General features: G+C 36.3%; 1 protein-coding gene across 3 annotated transcripts in view; it reads left to right on the top strand.

Moving 5' to 3' along the window:
• The window catches only part of LOC306877059 (protein TANC1-like), a 148,757-nt gene that overhangs the window by 49,425 nt on the left and 79,223 nt on the right, over positions 1 to 20,109 (top strand). For 2 of the 3 annotated variants that reach the window (XM_079428586.1, XM_079428587.1), the window contains exon 4: positions 7,392 to 7,484. The exons of the other annotated variant lie outside the window; for it this stretch is intronic. In XM_079428586.1, coding sequence (XP_079284712.1) covers positions 7,392 to 7,484 — 93 coding nt within the window. The remainder of the gene's footprint in view (positions 1 to 7,391; positions 7,485 to 20,109) is intronic. 3 annotated transcript variants of the gene reach the window in all.

Below are 20,109 nucleotides of genomic sequence, written 5' to 3'. Positions count from 1 at the left end.
TTTAATTGCTGAAATACTGTGGTTGCTCTTATGATTAAGAACTAGTCAATTTGAATGACATATTCAAGATTTTTTTGTAAATGAGATTAAATGAGTAAAAGTAAATGAGACCTTGCATGTTCACCAGACTACCACTTTTGATGCATGCCGAATTATCTGCTCCAAAACATCACTTCAAACCAGCGGTCTGACCCTGTCATATCTGCATAGATGGATCTCAGTCAGAATAGTGTAGATAGTTGAAAGCATATAAAACACTGCACAGAAAGCGCAGCTCAATCCAACACTCAACCTCTGTTATCTTGTACACACTGGGAGGTGCAGTGATGTGAGTTCAGTCAAACTCAGAGCGTAAACGCTTTCAATTTGACTCTGGTTTCAGCGTTGCAGTCAGAGCTTCATTACCTCAGACCTGCAGCTCATTTCCTCACAGCTGAAGTAATAACGTTGAACTGTGGCGGCCTCCTTTTAAGCTAAACCGCTATTTCCCCAAACCAGCGGGTTATTGATCCTATTAAAGCCATATCACATGAGGCTGGCACATATTATGTCCGGCTTTCATCAGGAGAGAGCCACCGTAGCCACCCGATCCGGTCCGTATCCAGCCCAGATGGTCACTGCAGTCACCAGATCCAGTCCGTGTCCAGATCAGATGGTGGGTCAGCACCCAGAGACGACCTCTACAGCCCTGAACGTCAGCGGAGACCAGGACACCGAGATGAGCGCCAGAGACAGATCCCCAGTGAGGACCCCGCCACTTAGACAGCCATCGGGAAAGACCTTACAATCTGACTTTGCTGCAGTTGGAATTGAACTGCTGGTTCGTTTGGCCTGGTTTCTCCCAAGGTTTCTTCTCCATTCTGTCACCGATGGAGTTTGGGTTCCTTGCCGCTGTCGCCTCTGGCTTGCTTAGTTGGGGACACTTCATTTCCAGTGATATCGTCGACCTGATTGCAAAGACACTATTTAAATTGAGCTGGATGATGACATCACTGAATTCAATAATGAAATGCCTTTAACTGAAAATCTTATCTTTTCATTTTACATTATTGACACACTATTTTCCTTTTTTGATATTGTGCAGTTGCTTTGACACAATTTACATTGTTAAAAGCGCTATATAAATAAAGGTGACTTGACACTTGTCCCACCTCGTCCTCTTTGCCTCCTTACTGACCTCTACTGGAGTGTTTGTGTCAGTACCTCTCAAGGTCGAAGGTCAGGAATACTTCCTCCTGGTCCAGTCCATGTTGAAATCGTTCGAGTAACAGCGAGGCTTTCCAGTGATTATAGTGTGTTGGATGTGGATGCTGTTAGCAGATGTTGAGAAGGTCTTCAGAGAAATGGGAGATGAAGTACCTTTCAGGATGTCGGGTTGCTCGAAGATTTGTTTAGTGCCTCAAGATACAGTTTATATTAATAAAGCGTGTATGATTGTTTTAAAGCAAATCTGATTCAAAATGTTTCAGATGTGTGTTTGTGTTTTTTAAGAATGTGTGTCACAGAAATGTTGTGATCACTGCTGCACACTGTAATCAAGAGCAAACTTAGTCTCAGTTTTAGACATTTCAAAGCACCAAGTTCCTTCCAGCGCTTCGACTTTCACACTTAAACCATCTGTCTAGCTGTTAGTCCATTTAACATGTCTTACATGCGTTCAGCTATCATGTGTACTTTGAGACAGATCCAGAAATGCATTACCATCTGGCCATCACAATTACTAAAACAGACGTTCATTACAGAGATGTATAAGGAAGCACATTCCTACGATTGTATTCCTGCACGTATTATTATTTTTTATTTGTATCTATCTATCTATCTATCTATCTATCTATCTATCTATCTATCTATCTATCTATCTATCTATCTATCTATCTATCTATCTATCTATCTATCTATCTATCTATCTATCTATCTATCTATCTATCTATCTATCTATCTATCTATCTATCTATCTATCTAATATGTTTTATATAGGCTAAAATTTATTAAATATGGCAATAATATTACTTTGCATTTTTTAGCATAATATCTCAGTGAATTTAACACTGGTGGATTAAATCATTTCTATACTTTGAGTGGAGATACATTTTTGATGTGTCTCCAGGTGCTACAATAAAAATCTGACTCTTTCTTCTGAACTATTCTAGATGTAAATTTCAGCACAAACATTTTTGAACGTTTCAGAGTTCAGAAGGTTCTGCAGAACATTTACATTTATGCATTTAGCAGACGCTTTTATCCAAAGCGACTTACATTGCATTCAAGTTACAGTTTCTACATTTTATCAGCTCTTGCTTTCCCTGGGAATCGAACCCATGACCTTGGCGTTGCTAGCGCCATGCTCTACTATTTGAGCTACAGGAAAACTGTACATGTTGGATTGGAGCTCACTTTGGCATCGTTGGCGTTGGTGTGACATCGACCGGCCAACGCAATAAAACAGCCTCAGAGCAGATCTGGAAGACAGCTTCCTCTGTTCAGTATTTCACTTCACAAAAGTGAACTTCCATCTGTGGACGTCACTTCAGTCTGAATACGTGATTCACAGACGGCTGATATTTCAGATTAAAGAGCAGTATTGTCACGCCGCTCTCTTTCTTCCGTGGCTTTTGTAGTCCGTACAGAAGCTCCATGTCTTTGCTCTAGTCTGTCGATCTACTTGTATAGAGCACAAAAGTTGAGTTGCAGAAGAAAAAAAATCTTTCATTTTTTAAAAATGGTATATTTAGTTTTTAATATATTAAAGAAATATATATATATATATATATATATATATATATATATATATATATATATATATATATATATATATATATATATATATATATGCATTTATATATAAAAAAATTGGTAACACTTTATTTTAGGGTCTCTTAACTAGTTGCTAATGCATATTAATAGAATATTAGTCATTTATTAGTAGTATATTAATGCCTTATTCTATATCCCTAATCCTACCCAATACCTAAACTTAACAACTACCTTACTAACTATTAATAAGCAGCAAATTAGGAGTTTATTGAGGGAAAAGTCGTAGTTAATAGTTAATAAGTGTTCCCTATTATAAAGTGTTATCAATTTTTTTTTCAATGAGCTCATGTTTATGGAATATAACAATCTTTCATTTTCTCCAATAGAGGAATTGATTTAAAAAAATATATATATTTATATACAGTATATTTTAATATTTATATATACAAAAATCTTTGAATTTTTGAAAGTTTATGAACAGTTTTTAATGTTTTTTAAAGAAGTCTCTTCTGCTCACCAAGCCTGCATTTATTTGATCCAAAATACAGCTAAATTGTAATATTGTGATATTTAAAGTATGCATTTATATATATATTAGGGCTGGGCAAGTTAACACGTTATCGCATTAATTGGTTAACGCCGATAATTATTTTATTGTGCGTTAACGCAGTATTTTATTATTATTAAAGTCCGTTGCTCACTGGCTCTGAATACACATACAGACAAACCATGGGTCACAGGAGGGGTGGGATGTTGATCAGTACTGGCTTGGGATGGGTATCATCACGTGTCTCAACCAATGAGATCATTCTGGGTGGGCCTAACACTGCATGAGCGCTCACGACTTCATAAGTGGGAAATAGGAAGTCTCAGATAGCACGTGAAGACAGCAGAGAAGTGCTCTCGCTCAGCACAGTGGAGTGCATGCTTTAACTAGTTTGTGGTTTATTATTTTGAGTCGTTTGGGACGCGGTAACACACTGCCCTCTCACAATATATTGCTTTACAGATCTATAACTTTTGCCGCTCAGAAATGTTAATGCAATCATGCTGCAGGTATCAGAAGTTCCATGCTCCATCACACTACATGGGTACTGCGCCCGAGCTGCGTTGGGCCCCGCAATAGTGCAGATCTCTACTCAGAAGGTGCCTGTTATATTATAATCAAGGCTCTGGACTCTGAGCATATCTAGTTTTTCTATAACAAACCATAAAATATTTTCTATATAAATGTTAATGCCCTGGCAGTAGCAAATAGCGTTGGTTTTATATTTAATTTGATTCATGAATGTTATAAGTTGAGATTTACAATAAATATTTGAACTGCTACTATGTAAAAGGAATACTGCTGCTGTTTGTTTAAAGTGTTTGCAAACCAAATGTTATTGCACTTTTGTTCATATAGCAGTACTTTTAAATGAAAAAAGTGCACAATACACTACTTTTGAGTTCATTATTGAATTTTGTGCACAACAATGCGATTAATCGCGTTTTAAAAATTTCCATTGTTGCCGAGCACTTGTTTGTTTGTGTGTATTTTCTCTGAGATCATTGCAGAGTGCATTGTGGGATTGCCTTCTTGATTGGATGTGGCCAGCAGAAGTTATCTGAGGAAGCTAGGAAGCAGTATCATTATGACTGTGATCAGTGATTTCTCTCTATCTCTCATTCTTCCTCTCATTTATATTCTTTGGCTCTTTATTTGCATGCATTTCAGATGTGCTGTTGGACCTCAGACTGAGTTGATACCTGTTTGTGCTCTCCACCAGAGAGATGAGACTCATGCATTTTAATCACAGATGTGTGTGTGTGTGTGTGTGTGTGGATTTATTCTCTCTCATCTGAAGCCAAAACGTACAAAAATTATGTGGAAGGAAATACATGAGTGCATTCAGTGAAAGCCTGTGTGCTGTTCATATATACTTGATCTTGACTAGGTATGTCACTATATCCAAATTTCATTAGTTAATAGCAGTGGCATTTTCAATTCAACAGCAAAACCAATACATTGATCTCTCACCTCCACTGACACCAAATGTAAAAACGGTTGTTTTATGTACATGCATATCATATTACAGTACCATTAGAAATGGACTTCTGTGTCTTGTGTCCTTTCAACATTTGTTTGCATTTCACTGCAGGTGTCCATAGATGGCAGTGTACATCACTATAAGAGCTGAAGTGTGTGTGTGTGTGTGTGTGTGTGTGTGTCGAGATCTGGACACACTCACACATTAACTATCTCTGTGTGTGTGTGTGTCAGTAGAGATGCTTTAAAGGCTACACAGGAAGCACAGCTTCCCCTAACATTTCCCCTAATATTATGTTAGTTATGATCTTTACTTTAGTGTGTAAAAGTAACATAATTTGCTTTTCTACACTAAAACAGCCCCAAAATGTATTTGGACACTTCAGTCACGCTTGGGTTTTATGAATGTATTTAATTAATATTATTTATTGTATTTAATTAATCTGTTTATTTATTTTTTAATTACTTAATTAAATTATTTTTTTATGTATTTATTTATTTATTTATTTTAGTGGATATATGTAAAAGTGTTTGTCCATCATTTACTATCATTGATATTATAATATAGTTTTTGTTTACATTGAATTAGATTTTTAGTTTTTTTTAAGTTTTAATTTTAGTTTTAGCAATTTTGTTGTTTTTTCTTTTTTTTTTTGTTCAGTGTTTATGTAGGTTTTATCAAATTTTAGTTTATTTAATTTAAATTTAAACTAACAATTTTTTTTTAAATGTTTTCCTGGAAACTAGCTGAATTAAAATGTGTTTTTTCTTTTCTTTTATTTCAGTGCATATTTATTTTAGTTCAAGTAATTATTGTTTTTAGGGTTTTATTTTTGTTTTTTAGATTTTATTTAATAAGAATAACCCTGCTGAGAAGCAGAAGACCTCAGCAGACTTCTCCATTTAGTCTCATTACCATCTTGGAGAAACTGTTGCAAAAGTGAGTGTTGCATATCAGAATTGAAGATTTGTGTTGTCATCTGAAAAGAAAGATGAAGCAAGCAATTGCATTTAGATAAGATTTTGAAGACAGTTGTTCTCATTGCATCATAATGTTCACAATAAGAACAGCAGTGTGTGCATGCAGAAAATAAATAGCTTCAGTTATGATTTGATGTTGACTTTAACACCTTCACTTGAATCATCACTTCATGAGTTGAAGACATCTAACTCTGATTTATGTCTGTCTTTACGCACCTGGTCGTTTCATTTGTCATCTGTGAGCGCTGTGTTTGCTTCCTGAAGGTCAAAGTGATGCAGGTGCAGAGTGGAGATGAATCTCTGTAACGGCGCTGAAGCCTGATGCATGTCTCCGCTAGATTTAACGGCTCCCGTCGCCAGCGGCTGCTCTTTACTCCATGACTTTATTTGGTCAGATCTTACACGGGCCGCCGGGGTCTTTGATCTCACCAGGGTTTTCCATGATAAACAGAGGAACATACTTAAACCTACAAGCTTTATGGGGGTCGAGCAGGATTTGAAGGGCGCTTTCTTTTATACGCTCAACCAAGAGGAATTTCAGGATGGCACAACCTTTTGTGTGTCAGATGTCTTTCATCTCAAACCTGAGGCTGTTTTCTTACACGTTGTTTTGGACAAAAGTTGCTGTGTATTTGTGTAATCGACATTAGTATTGCTGTAATTAGGCTATTAGTGGCAGCAGGTAAGAAGTGAAATGAAAAATGACCCAATTTTCTCTCTTAATATATGTTTCTGGTCGTATTGTGCTTGATTTATCTATGCGTGTTGTCCTAAAAAATGCTTATTAAAATATATTGACTTCCTTCAAACACTACATTAAAAAGTTTGGTATTGTTGTTTATTATTATTTAGTTATATTTAATATTAATATTTATTTTATATTTCTACTTATGTTCTAAATGTTATCATTTAATAATATATTAATGTAATATTATCAAAATAATGTATTTTTTTATTTAAACTGTTCATCAGAAAACTCCTGAAAGGAAATGTGTCGGTTTCTGAAAAGCAATATTAGAATGAACACTGAACGATTCAGATTTGATCAAGAGCAATAAATTACATTTTACAATATATTTGCAAAGAAATTGTAATAATATTTCACAATTTGTATTGTATTTTTGATCAAATAAAAGCAGCCTTGGTGAGCAGAAGAGACTTTTTTTCAAAAACGGTAGTTTAGACTCTATTCTGGTATGTAACTTTTCGTGATCCAGTCAATTATTAATTGATAAAATCAAGTCCGAGCGTACATGTATTATTCTGCTTCACGTTATGTAAGTAAAATTGTTTGGGAATGCCGTTTCATATCTTTAAATAGACTCTGAGGCCCTTGTAGAGGAAGCACAGTATTTTTGTCATGTATGCATGCTCAAGAGAACCAGATTTGGCAAGAGAAACGCACACGTTATCACACAGATCTCACACCCGTGTCCTAAGAGTTAAATAGCGCTGGTTTCCTGCTGTAGTTTACATTCCCAGAGCTGTGGAGATTGCTGCTGCAGCTGGCATGGGCAGCCTGAGCTCACCGCTCATAACCCTCACACAAGACCTTTCTGGAAGATCTGTCACTGATCGAGGTCCGATTGATTACACGCGTCTCTTTGTTTCTCTTTCCGTTCTGAAGGACCCGTTAGAAAGCCCAAGTATGTGGAGGGTCCTCGTGTTCCTGGAGATGCGATCATGTCGTCGCTGAGGAAGGTTCCTGGCGGTGCGACCGGTGAGTGACGACACGTGCTGTTATTCACTTCAGAGACGTATGTTTGCTGGCAGAATCAAGTTTTTTGGTTGGTTTTTATTGGTTAGAGTAGAAGATTGCTGAAGACATCAGGGCTCCCACAGTCACCGATGAGTAAATGAAGTATTGAACATAAATTTCTGTAGTAAATATACATATTTCTAGTTATGCTCAGATCTAAAATGGTCCGTTATCTATTCTAAATATTATATAATTTATTTTTATTGTATATACTACTACTACTACTAAATGTAAATATAAATGATGTATTATTCTGACATCTGAGCCGCTGAAGATGCAGAGGATTAACGTTACTTTCGCTTTGAAGTGAATGCTCCGATCCCCGATCTACAGAAATGCATCTATGTTCATGCAAATCATTCGTGATCCAGCCTCACCTACAGAAGAAGTGAGTATAAGGGTTTTTTATGAATCTTTGCAAATCGCCTTTCCTAATAATGTACTAGTTAGTTTTGCAGCTAAAGTAAACAGTAGTGCTCGTCACCCCATGGAAAAGGTCAGCAGAGCTCATTAGCATTTAAAGGGACATGGACTATAATGGCTTGCTGAAAACAGAGCTGATTTTGACAGGTTTAAAAAGGTGTTTATTTACACTACCATTGAGATATTTTAACCAAAGCATGTTATAGACTTTTCATTAAGACCCTAAAGAATCATATCAGCTTGTGCAAAATGGGCATCCGATGACCCCTTTAAAAAAATCAAAATATTAAATTTTTTAAATATCTTTAATATATTTTATAGTATCTTTAGCATTTTTTGCATTACATTTGCTATCATTAAATTATTTTATTGATATGAGCACAATATTGGCCACCCTGATGTCTAAATATCTCTTTTGGTGAAATCCTTATGCTGTGTAAGCAAAGCAGCATATGCATCATTAAATTTGCTTCATGCATTTTGAATCGAGATAATTGCATATGTGTGTATGTGCAGTATAAACTCACTGTATATAACAGAAACTGTGTGTGTGCATGCATGTGTGTTGTCAGTAGTGTGTAGTGCAGTTTCTGTGCTGGGCTGCTGAAGGGTTGGCAGTGTTGTGTGTATCTTTAGATGCGTATCACTGGACACTGGACTGTGCTGGTCACAGCAGTGCGTGAGACATCAGAGCTTTGCAAACAGCTGTGTGCAGCAGGGTGGCGCCAGTCGAATGCCAGCCGTCTGTGGCACAGCACTGTATCTCTCTTCTCACATGACGTCAGAGACGGGTGACTCGGCAGGAGTGACAGCTGATGCTTATGAACTGTAAAGTACTGTATAAAGTAGGATTTCTTTTGCTGTGGTGCTGTAGATTCATACTGATGTCTCACAACTAGTGATGCACTGACAATTTTTAGACATTTTCCCTTTCGGCTGAAATGGTTTTGGAGAGCCAAAATCATTGATGGAAAAAGTGCATTGCTCCGGTTTATCTTAATCAATCTATTAATAACAGCATCATTAATATAATATATTAAAATAATCTAAATATTATTAAATATTTTATAGAATTTTGAATTACTATTGGGTGCATTTTAGCTTTTTTTTTATTACATTTGCTATCATTAAGTGTAATTATAAATATACAAATAATTTATTATTATTAGTGTTATTATTATTGTTATAAAAAATCTAAATATAATTTTTTTTATCAGAGTTTATCAGGAATATTGGTAGAATGGCTTCATTTAAATGTAGCATTTTTTTTGCATTACATTTGCAATCATTAAAATGAATGGTTAAATGAGCTTTAGTAATTATAGGTATAGAATTAATATTATTGGCAACACTGATCTCTAAATATTAATATTTTTTCTAATTATTCTTTCTAAATATGTGCAATTTGTAGTGTTTCTATGCAATTTATTTGATTGTTAATGAAGTAAATTCAATGAATTAATTGATTATTAAATAAAAAATATTTTTGTTTATTTTTCGATGAAATGAAAACCTTAAGTTCTGTGTTTTGGTAAAAAAATAATTTTGGTGCATCACTACACACAATTGGGTTTAATTAATTTTCTGTGCACTCTGGAAATCAAGCTCATTTTGCAAACTACATTGTTTTCTTTGGCATATATTTGATGTGACGTTCTGAACGTGCTCTTTGTGTTGGTTAGTAATTGTAAGTGAAATGCTTTAGATTTGTGTGAATAGTTCAGGATGTTGGACCAGTATAATGGCCTGGTTTATTTACTGCATATCTGTCATATCTCAATGACGCACCCCAGTTAGCTCAGCTTTACCTCCACACACACATATACAGGTCAACACTGTTTAACATGGGGGTCTGTCACATGTTATTTTAACCCTGAGAGCGTTTATATATAGCATCTCCACACATTCCCACAGGCTCCAGTTTAACATCGCCTTCGAGTCATGTTGAAATGATCATATTCACGAGACGAACTCAAGGTTTTCTGTCAGCCAAGACTTTCCCAGTTAAGTACGTGGCAATTAAAGAAGCATGGTGAAAGATCATTGATATTCATCATAATTATGATTTCATTTTCTCTGCTCATTTAGCCAGTATCTGAAGCATCAGGCTTGTGTGACTCAACTGTATTTCCCATCATTCTATGTGTTCACATGAAAAGGCTTGCTGCACTTCTGATGTCTCTATTTTGTTGCACGAATAATCACCATAAATTGTGAACAAGTGGGATGTTTTTGGTTGCACAAAATTATTTACACCAATAGTTTATAGTTTAGCATTTTTCAGATAATACTTTATTTATACTTTAATTGCGTTTACACAGACTTTTAAATGGCTTTAATTCAGTGTACAACTGAATCCCAAAGAGGAAACCATTTATAAACCCAATGAATTTGCACTTTAACTCTGCACGAGGGGAGTGTTTTAACACATGCACAGGTGTAATTATTTGTTATTAGTACTTTATTTAGGTTTGGGTTTTCTCTTTAATTATTTTCAGTTCATAAAATGTTTTTAAATCAAATGTTTTATAACTCTTGAACTCATAATTATGATTTCCGAACTCGTAAGTAAGCATTTCCCTGGAGAACCATGAAGGCAGTATTATGGTTTGACGGCCTGCAGGTCTCTGTATCTCCGACTTCATAAGCGGATACGACTGCAGAGATCAGCGGGATGCTAAACAGCTCTCGGCATTCCCAAGGCTTCCCAACCTTCCTGGGAATGTGGCGGCTCTGCCTGTAAATACCTGTTCTCACGCCTCATCTCCCAAACATTCAGTAAAAGTGTAGCTGAAGGAAGAAAGCAAACAGTGCCATGTGGAATTAGTCAGCGTGCTTCACTAATAGCATTAATAATGCATAATTAGCCCCAGTGTGTGTGTACTTCATAATGATGGTAAATGACTCTGTCCTGCTGCCAGACTTTCAGCTTTTTGACTGAAAGTGTGGTAGGTGTTTATTTATTAACACACACTTGTTTCCTCGTCACCTGAAGTCAGAGCGCTCCAAAACTGTTGAGCAGGAGTTGAGTCAGAAAACTGCTGTCAAGAACAAAGCAATGAAGAAAAGCACATTGTAGAATTTTTTTACACATTTACCTATTCACATATTTAAAAATATAATAATTAAATCGAATGTAATAATAATTCAACATAATAGTACAAAATATTAGAAAAACACTGTTAAATGTGATCTTTAGCAAATTCTTTAAATATTTTTTACTTAATGTTACATAATGAGTTGGACACTGATCTTTGCATCACACAATTAAAGCCAAAATAATTTTATATCAATTTAAAAATATTATATGTTTAATAGAAACCACTCTTAAATCTTTGGCAAATCTCAAAATGAACATTCATTCATTCATTCATAGCATTTTTTGTTGCAGAGTTTGACATTTACTTTTGCATCACACATTTAAAACTATAATAATTTAATTACTATAAAACTATTAGATGTTTAATAGAGAAACACTGTTAAATGTAATCTTTAGTTAATGTCAAAATGAAAAAAAAAATAATAATAAAAAAATAAATATATATATATATATATATATATATATATATATATATATATATATATATATATATATATATATATATATATATATATATATATATATATATATATTTATTTATTTATTTATTTATTTATTTATTTTTTTTAGTTATGTTACATTCAGAGTAACATTTGCATCACTCATTTAAAATCTTTAATAATAAAATGTGATAATAATGTAATATTAATGTTTAATGATTAATACTACTTCAGAAATAATAGTTAAAAAGTCATACTGAACATGATAATGTTTTAAGCCTAAATTCACTTGCAGCAGTAAAAATAAAATACTGGTATTGTTTTGTTTTTTATTAATTTAGGCAAAATAGGGTAGAAGTACACCATCATAATTAATAATAAAAATAATTGATTTATTGACTTATTAGTATCAGGCAGAATTTTAATATTGTTTATCTCTGAACTACCTGAAAGAAAACACTGACTGCATTATGCATTGAGATTTTATAACACAACAACACAAAATGAGCTTGCTCAGCTAGAAGCGCTTGTGTTCACAGGCCAGATCCAGTCCTTAGACCAAGACCCAAGCAAAACTCCAACTCTGATCTCAACTAGGACCAGAAATGCCAAAAGAACTGATTCAGCAGGCCTTTGAAGCTTCTTTTTGAGCATTCCTGCTGAAGCTGTTCTGCATGTTTTCTGCAGGTTGTGAACTTCCTCCTGAGCAGCGCTGTAAAGTGGAGAGGTCTGCATCCATCATGTGTTCATTAAAGCTCTCGCACTGTGTGTGTGTATGTGAGTTCAGCTCTTAATGAGAGCTGCTTTCACACACACATTCTGTCATGGGTCTCTGTAAACACTCCAGTAGATCTCACACACACTCGTGCTTCCTCTGTATCATCCTGTTGGGCTTTAATGGCCTGTAAATCTCTCCAGAAGGGTGAGAGTGTTTTGGTTTTTGCCCTTCGGTCGTGACATTATTTAAACAGCGGAGTTATTTCAGAGTCATTTTATGTATATCCAGGGGCTAACTGGAGAATATTTACCACGCATAAATGCTTTTCTCTGCATTATTTTTTCCTGAGACACTGAAATTATTTTGTTGGCTTTCCTTATTTATGACCAACGGTGCACGTTATTGTGTCATATTGAAGATGAGCAGCTCTCTGTTTCACTGAAACTACACCTCTGATAAAAAGCAGATCACATGTTTTTAGTCCTCTCATTTTTATTTTGGTGACTTGTTTGTTTCTTTAGCAGATAGTCTGCATGTCTTTGATTTGAATCACTTTCTATCTATGTATCTGTCTCTGTCTGTCTATCTGTCTGTCTGTCGTTCTATCTGTCTGTCTGTCTGTCGTTCTGTCTGTCTGTCGTTCTATCTGTCTGTCTGTCTGTCTGTCGTTCTGTCTGTCTGTCTGTCGTTCTGTCTGTCTGTCGTTCTATCTGTCTGTCGTTCTGTCTGTCTGTCGTTCTATCTGTCTGTCTGTCGTTCTGTCTGTCTGTCTGTCGTTCTGTCTGTCTGTCGTTCTATCTGTCTGTCTGTCTGTCGTTCTGTCTGTCTGTCGTTCTATCTGTCTGTCTGTCTGTCTGTCTGTCTGTCTGTCTGTCGTTCTATCTGTCGTTCTATCTGTCTGTCTGTCTGTCGTTCTATCTGTCTGTCTGTCTGTCGTTCTATCTGTCTGTCTGTCTGTCTGTCGTTCTGTCTGTCTGTCGTTCTATCTATCTATCTGTCTGTCTGTCTGTCGTTCTATCTGTCGTTCTATCTGTCTGTCTGTCTGTCTGTCTGTCGTTCTATCTGTCTGTCGTTCTGTCTGTCTGTCTGTCTGTCGATCTGTCTGTCTATCTATCTGTCTGTCTGTCTGTCGTTCTATCTGTCTGTCTGTCTGTCGGTCTGTCTGTCGTTCTGTCTGTCTGTCGTTCTGTCTGTCTGTCGTTCTGTCTGTCTGTCTGTCTGTCTGTCGTTCTGTCTGTCTGTCTGTCGTTCTGTCTGTCTGTCTGTCTGTCTGTCGTTCTATCTGTCTGTCTGTCTGTCTGTCTGTCGTTCTGTCTGTCTGTCTGTCGTTCTATCTGTCTGTCTGTCTGTCTGTCTGTCTGTCGTTCTGTCTGTCTGTCGTTCTATCTATCTGTCTGTCTGTCTGTCTGTCTGTCATTCTATCTATCTATCTATCTATCTGTCTGTCTGTCTGTCTGTCTGTCGTTCTATCTGTCTGTCTGTCTGTCTGTCGTTCTATCTATCTGTCTGTCTGTCTGTCTGTCTGTCTATCTCTTTAAATTTAAGGGCTTTTAACTCTTTTCTCTCTTTTTATAATATTCTAACCCTCTTGTTTTTGAATGATGATCTGTAGTTCATATGAGGTTCAGTCGTACACAAACACTCACGGGTCGCCTTGACCTGCATCTCCAGACAGGAAGTAGAGAAGATGCAGTCTTGTCATGGCTTTCCAAAAGATAGTTTGGGTCGCTTTGATTTCTTCATATCTGTGCAGAAACTTAATTTCATCTCAGTAATTGTGTCTCTTGTGTGGTCTGCTCTTGCGTCTGAAGAGCTTCTGAGGAGAGAATTCACTTTGAGAGGTACGCCATCAAAAATAATCCAATGGAGGACATAAATATTGTTTACAAAGTTGTGATTGCCTCTCGAGATCTCGAACTAAAACCTCCGAGGCTTCACGAGATGCTTCAGAACAAAGTTTATCACTGAAACTCCTGTCCCGCAGGTAGACTGCGTTCGTTTTCTTGAAAAGTCCTGCTAAAATCTGACACTGGCCCTTAGATGATGTCATATTTATGTAAGAACTTCAGACAGTTATGAAGCTCTGTGTTTCAGGGCTGTTTGAAGCCATTTCCATGCTGAGATGTGTCATAAACGTGAGGATTAAAAACTTCTTCTGCTTTAGTTCTCTAGTTCATTGATTCTCAACTGGTTAGTTGAGACCCAAAAATGGGTTCAAGCCTTTTCTAAATGGTCACAGACAGCAGAAAAAAACAATACAAAATACATATAATAACACTGTTATTGATTATAGTTAATATAGCTGCAAAAATAACCTTATTTAACAAAGTGCAGTGATTTATTGTGTGCCAAAAGCATGAAACTATCAACATTAAAGAGACTTTTTAGAAACCAAATTTTAGTTTTTTTCTGTTCTGTCTATGTGATGTTAAATTTGCATGTTGCTGGGTCACTGCAGTGCATGTTTATTTTTTTAAGGACATTTCGTTGAATCCCTTCTCTTGATGTCCTAAAGCAAGAGTAGTTGAGATGCATTGCTTATTGATATTTTGCTCTTACTCAAAGAGAGGGCATTTACATAGAAAATTAAACAGTTTTGAACATTTCTGCGCAAGCAGAGCGTGTTATGAATTCATATTCATACCTGCCACCCACCACTTACCTCACACAGCTCGTTAATTAAGCAGAGAAGGTTGCTGATTGGACTTGATTGGCTGTGATGGAGATCATGCGGGTAGTTGAGGCCCATAGGGACTAATTCATGAATGCTGCCGGATATGTGAACGGCACTGCCTTCTTAAAACGGTCAGTGAGGAGAATTGCATGAATGAAAGTGAGTGGACACTCAGTGCTGAATGAACCACCTTTGTGTAGAAGCACACACGTCATGTAATACATTTACTGTCTGGGTACGTATTTGTAAATGATAGAGAGAGAGCGATGATAATGAGGTGAAATATAATGGACAAAATATACTCAGTATGCATATTGGTTCATATTAGTCTTCATTGCATATTTATATTGCGCTTTATACAATACAGATTGTGTCAGTGCAGCTTTAAAGGGATCCTATGATGCTCTTTTACAAAGTCTTGATATTGTTTTGGGGGTGTACTAGAACATGCTCTCATGCTTGGTGATTCGAAAATCGCATTATCTTTCACATAATTTACATTATTACAATACCTTTCTCCCCAGTCTGACACAAACGACTCGATTAGTTCCGGGTTTGATGAAGGCCCGCCTTCCGAAAAACGAAATGTGTTGTGATTGGATGGCTGTCCCAGTGCATTGTGATTGGCGAACAGCTTAGACGGTGTTTCAGTATTCGATATCGATTCTCAAAAGCCGCGAATCGATCTTTTACGGTATTTATTTCCGCACGCATTTAAAACAAGATCTGATTAATGTGATTCTTATCATTAGTCTTCTCCACTAGATGTCACCCTCATTTATCATGGCGAAGATACTGTTGATGAGAACCAAGAACAAAGCCATACGCGTGATTCATAATGCTCAGGTGAAATGCTATAGTAATACTATAAATCTGTGGAAGCATTTGACATCACGCATAAGGCTCCAGGATTTCCGCAATGAATGAATGAATGAATGTCGGATGGCTCGAAGCACTGTTTTGTTTACTACACTCATACTAAAGCGCAGACGACGCTCTCTGTGTTTTCATCTTCGGCCGTCTCACTATATGATGATGATAACACAGGAATATCTGCGAGTCACTTCATTAACATTTTACCGTTTAATTTGAGAAAACTACCATCATATCACATGATACACAGCAGCTGCAACTTCCTGCAACCCGTCAAAATAAAGTTTAGTTTAATGTGCAGAAACTGTGGTAGAATATAAGACTCAGTGCTACTACTACTAATAAATATTAATAAATCTTTATTTTTAAAGGAGTAATCCCATTTGTTTTCTTTTTAATTTTAACAGTAAACCTCTGTTGTGCAGCACAAGTGCAGTGTCCCGTGAGAGTAACTCTACTGCAGAGTTAACATTTGATGTGAAGTTATGTTGCGTTGTACAGTATTTGGGACGGAGGCATTGCTGTAGCACGATACTATGATATTTTTTCAAAAGCAGATCGTGGAGACATTTTAATAGTCCACAATCAAAAATGGTCATGTCGCACACCCCTACATAATATTTTTCATGACATGTTTATTGCAGCTTATAAATGCCACATCTGTCACACACTCATGACATCTGTGATGAAAACAAACGACTGAACGATAAAATGACCTTTTGTTGAGCAGCACCACAGCTTTTAAATGTTAACCGAACCACCTCCTAGTAGTTTATGTGTGTTGTTTATTTCCCTGGAGACACGCTGTGTGGATTTAATGATGTCAAACGCTAATATCTGATCTGCAAAGCTCAATAATTAGCAAGGAATCAAGTTATGCCCAGTTTATGCAAGTGATTTATGATAATGGGATACTGTGTGTTAAATATGTGTTAGAAGGAGAGCAGTGTGTGTTAGAGAGTTGCATTTTTCTCTTTATATGTCCACATATGAGAAGATGCTGGCAGTGTCCTCCCTATAGTACATCTATAAGTCTGATGTGGGTGAATTTGGTCCGTGTTCGCCTGCGGGCCGGTGGACATGCGTGATGTCATTGCCGTGTCACATTCCCCGAGGCCACGACTGCTACCTGCTTTCTCTGCCGCACAATATACTATTTTTAGCCCCGTCCTGAAACGCTCCAGGGGCCTGCTGTAGATTAAACATGTTTGGTTTGTTCATGACTCTTATGTGCTCAGTTTTATGGGCTGCTCTGTATTATTAATGTTAAGCAATAGTCTTGTTTTATGAAGGCGTTTGTGTATTAATACGTCTGTCTGATGAAAGCTAGAGTTTTACAACGAGTCCCCAGGAGCAAACAGGGAATATTAAAGGAATAGTTCTCCTAAAAATGAGATTTGCCATCATTTACTGAAGCTAATGCTGTTCCAAACCTGATTAGGTTTCATATGGACTGCTTTTATGAAACTTTTATTGTCATTTTGTAGCTTGACAACATCCTCATTAACTTTTATTTTATAGAAGAGCCTCTTTTGTTTCCCTTTTGAGGAGAAATGCACTTTTCAACGACACGAGTAAATGACGAGCCGTTTTCCTTCAGTATATGCTGAATGTGTTTCTGCTGCGCTGCAGTGAAGGTGTCATACTGTACAGTAACAGCCAGGTGTGTTCTTCATATGGCTCTTCAAAGTGAAGATGGTGTATGAGTGTCAGTTGTTTAGAATATAGTGATGTGTAGTCTGTGTCTCAGACGGCTCATCCCGGACCACCCACAGTCCATTCATAGACCGTCTGCATACAAAACTAGAAAGCACTGGTGAAAATCGCAAGATCCAATTAAATGCCAGAATTCATTTGCAGCTTCAGCGAGTAAAAGCACATTTTTATCAGTGTGCTTTTATATTATTGCGTGTGTGTTTCTGTGTAATGATTCAGATTTTTTGATGAGGTGAAAGTCACAGGCACATTTTTGACAAATCGAGTGACATTTATACAATATGCATATGACGAGGTCTAGATATAATAAATAAATAATCATATTTGTTAACATATTATTATTACTAGGGATGGGATGATACACCTACCTCCCAATTCTATACTTGGGTGCCGATACGATATGTATTGCGATTTTAAGAATTTCGATTCTACAAGTATTACGATTCGAATCTCTTTTAGATAAACCTGTCTCTAAATGGCAATTAAAACCCGAACATTGTGAGCCAGACTTTGTTGATAGGCTATGATACTGTTTGATGTGTTTAAAGAGTTTTATTTTACTCTCTGCTTGCTTTAGAGATGAGAAACTGCTTCCGTGACTTATTTTCAAGTGTGTGTAGTGTTTAGATCTGACATTTTCTGTTTAGCGTCAGTGAATCGCTGTGGTTTGCTGGTCGAGTGAGGTGTATACACTGAATATTTTACAGTCTCTCTCTCTCTCTCACACCCGACATCATCACAATGGAATCTGAGCAGACAGACAGAGTCATGTCACATGCATGGAAATTAAACTAAGTCAGCACTGCAGACATTATCAGGTTAGCTGCTGTGAAAGAGACAGAAAACACTTGTTCAGTGGTCATGATGTCATGAAGACACTCCATCATGGCAGAAGTTCAAGTTTATTTGTATAGCGCTTTTTACGATACAAATCGTTGCAAAGCAGCTCTGCAGGAAATTAAGTTTCCACAATATATTTATATATTGCAGAACCTTAATATATTTAACTTATGGCAAAATTTGGTAATTCTGTATGTTGTCTGAGCGTTGGCATCCTCTGAGGGGTTGGCATTATCAGAAGATGGCAAATGCTTCTTAAGATGTAAATGTTAGCTGCTTCAGACCTCCGTATTGCAGGGTTTCTGATAGATTATCCTGCTGCTTTCCCCATGATCACTAGCGATTGTTTGCAGGTTTCTGCCTGGAAGTGAAGCCGTGCTCTGTAGAGTTTCATTAATCCACACCAAACACCATTAGTCCATTAGGAACACATAAGATTGCAACCAAATTATACAGCTACAGTGTTTTATGAAGAATTTTCACTTCAAAACATTAGTTATATTTAGTTAAAGAAAACTTTTTATTGAACTCTTTCCTTAATTTTGTCTTATTTTTTTTATATTTAATAGAAAATGTTCAATATATTTATATTTAACATAGAAAATGTTTTAATATTTTCTTAATTTATTAATTTTAGAACGGTTTTCCCTGATGCATTCAATCTGCAGTATTTGGATGCACAATGTCCTTTTTTTCTTATTTCCTATATTTTTATATTTAATATAGAAAATATTTTATTTATTTATTCATTCATTCATTTTTACGTATTTTTATAACATTTTATAATGCATTCAATCTACATTATCTGGATGCACTATACAAATATCAATAATATATTCAAAATAATTTTGCTTAAAATTCAGCATTGTAAATATCACGTGCTTTTTAATTGACCTCTACATTTCCTAAAAATGGTTTGTCAATTCAATTTATTTCCATCAATCAGTTTGTTCACTTCAATGAATCGATTCAAAGCTCTTGTGTTATTGATTCATTTGCATTATCACTCCAATTTTCTTGTTAATTTGGTGAAAAACTGTGTGGAAAAACTATTGTATGGACTAGATTATTACATTAATTCTTTTGAATATATTTTACTGCACTGACTGTTTGGAAAAAATCTTAAATATAGAGATTGTTTATAGTCAAAAGGATGAACCAATATGGACTTTTAGGTACATTTCCCAGCAGAAATCAGCTCAGAGACTGGACCTGAATGTCATTGTAAGAGCTCACAGCTAACAAGTGAAGAAAAGCCCATGATTTCAGCATTAATTATGAATTGTGATCAGTCTGCTGGGATGTTGGGTGTGGGCCGCGGGTGGTGAAAAGGGCACCTGTTAACAGCTTGTTGCTGTGACTCTGGCATTCGCAGTAACAGATGTTTTGCCTGAACGGACGAGGAGCGAGTGTTTGTTGGGCTCTTCACCGGAAGGCGAGAGCGCTGCTGAAATGTCCTCCGGTGCTGAGCTGCGGTTTTGGGGAGCATGTAAATGAGTCTCTGCAGCGCTCAAGCATGAATGAAAGCAGATGGAGGTGAGGAGACATGTTTGAGAGAGATGTTGGCTCGTGTGTTGTTTTCAAATGTCAAGATGACGTCTGTGGGAGTAATTGTGCTCTTCAACCGCTAGCTGATGTCCAACATCACCAAACTGCACTATGGCAAGTACTACTATTGCTTGATTAGTACGACTATTGCTAACTGATTAAACTTTTTCCGGATTCTTTGATGAATAGAAGTTCAAAAGAACAGCATTTATTTGAAATAGAATGTTTTGTAATATTATAAATGTCTTTGCTGT

Source organism: Barbus barbus (assembly GCF_936440315.1).
Source record: "Barbus barbus genome assembly, chromosome: 11".
NCBI lineage: Eukaryota > Metazoa > Chordata > Actinopteri > Cypriniformes > Cyprinidae > Barbus > Barbus barbus.
This window is presented reverse-complemented; position numbering and strand designations above follow the sequence as displayed.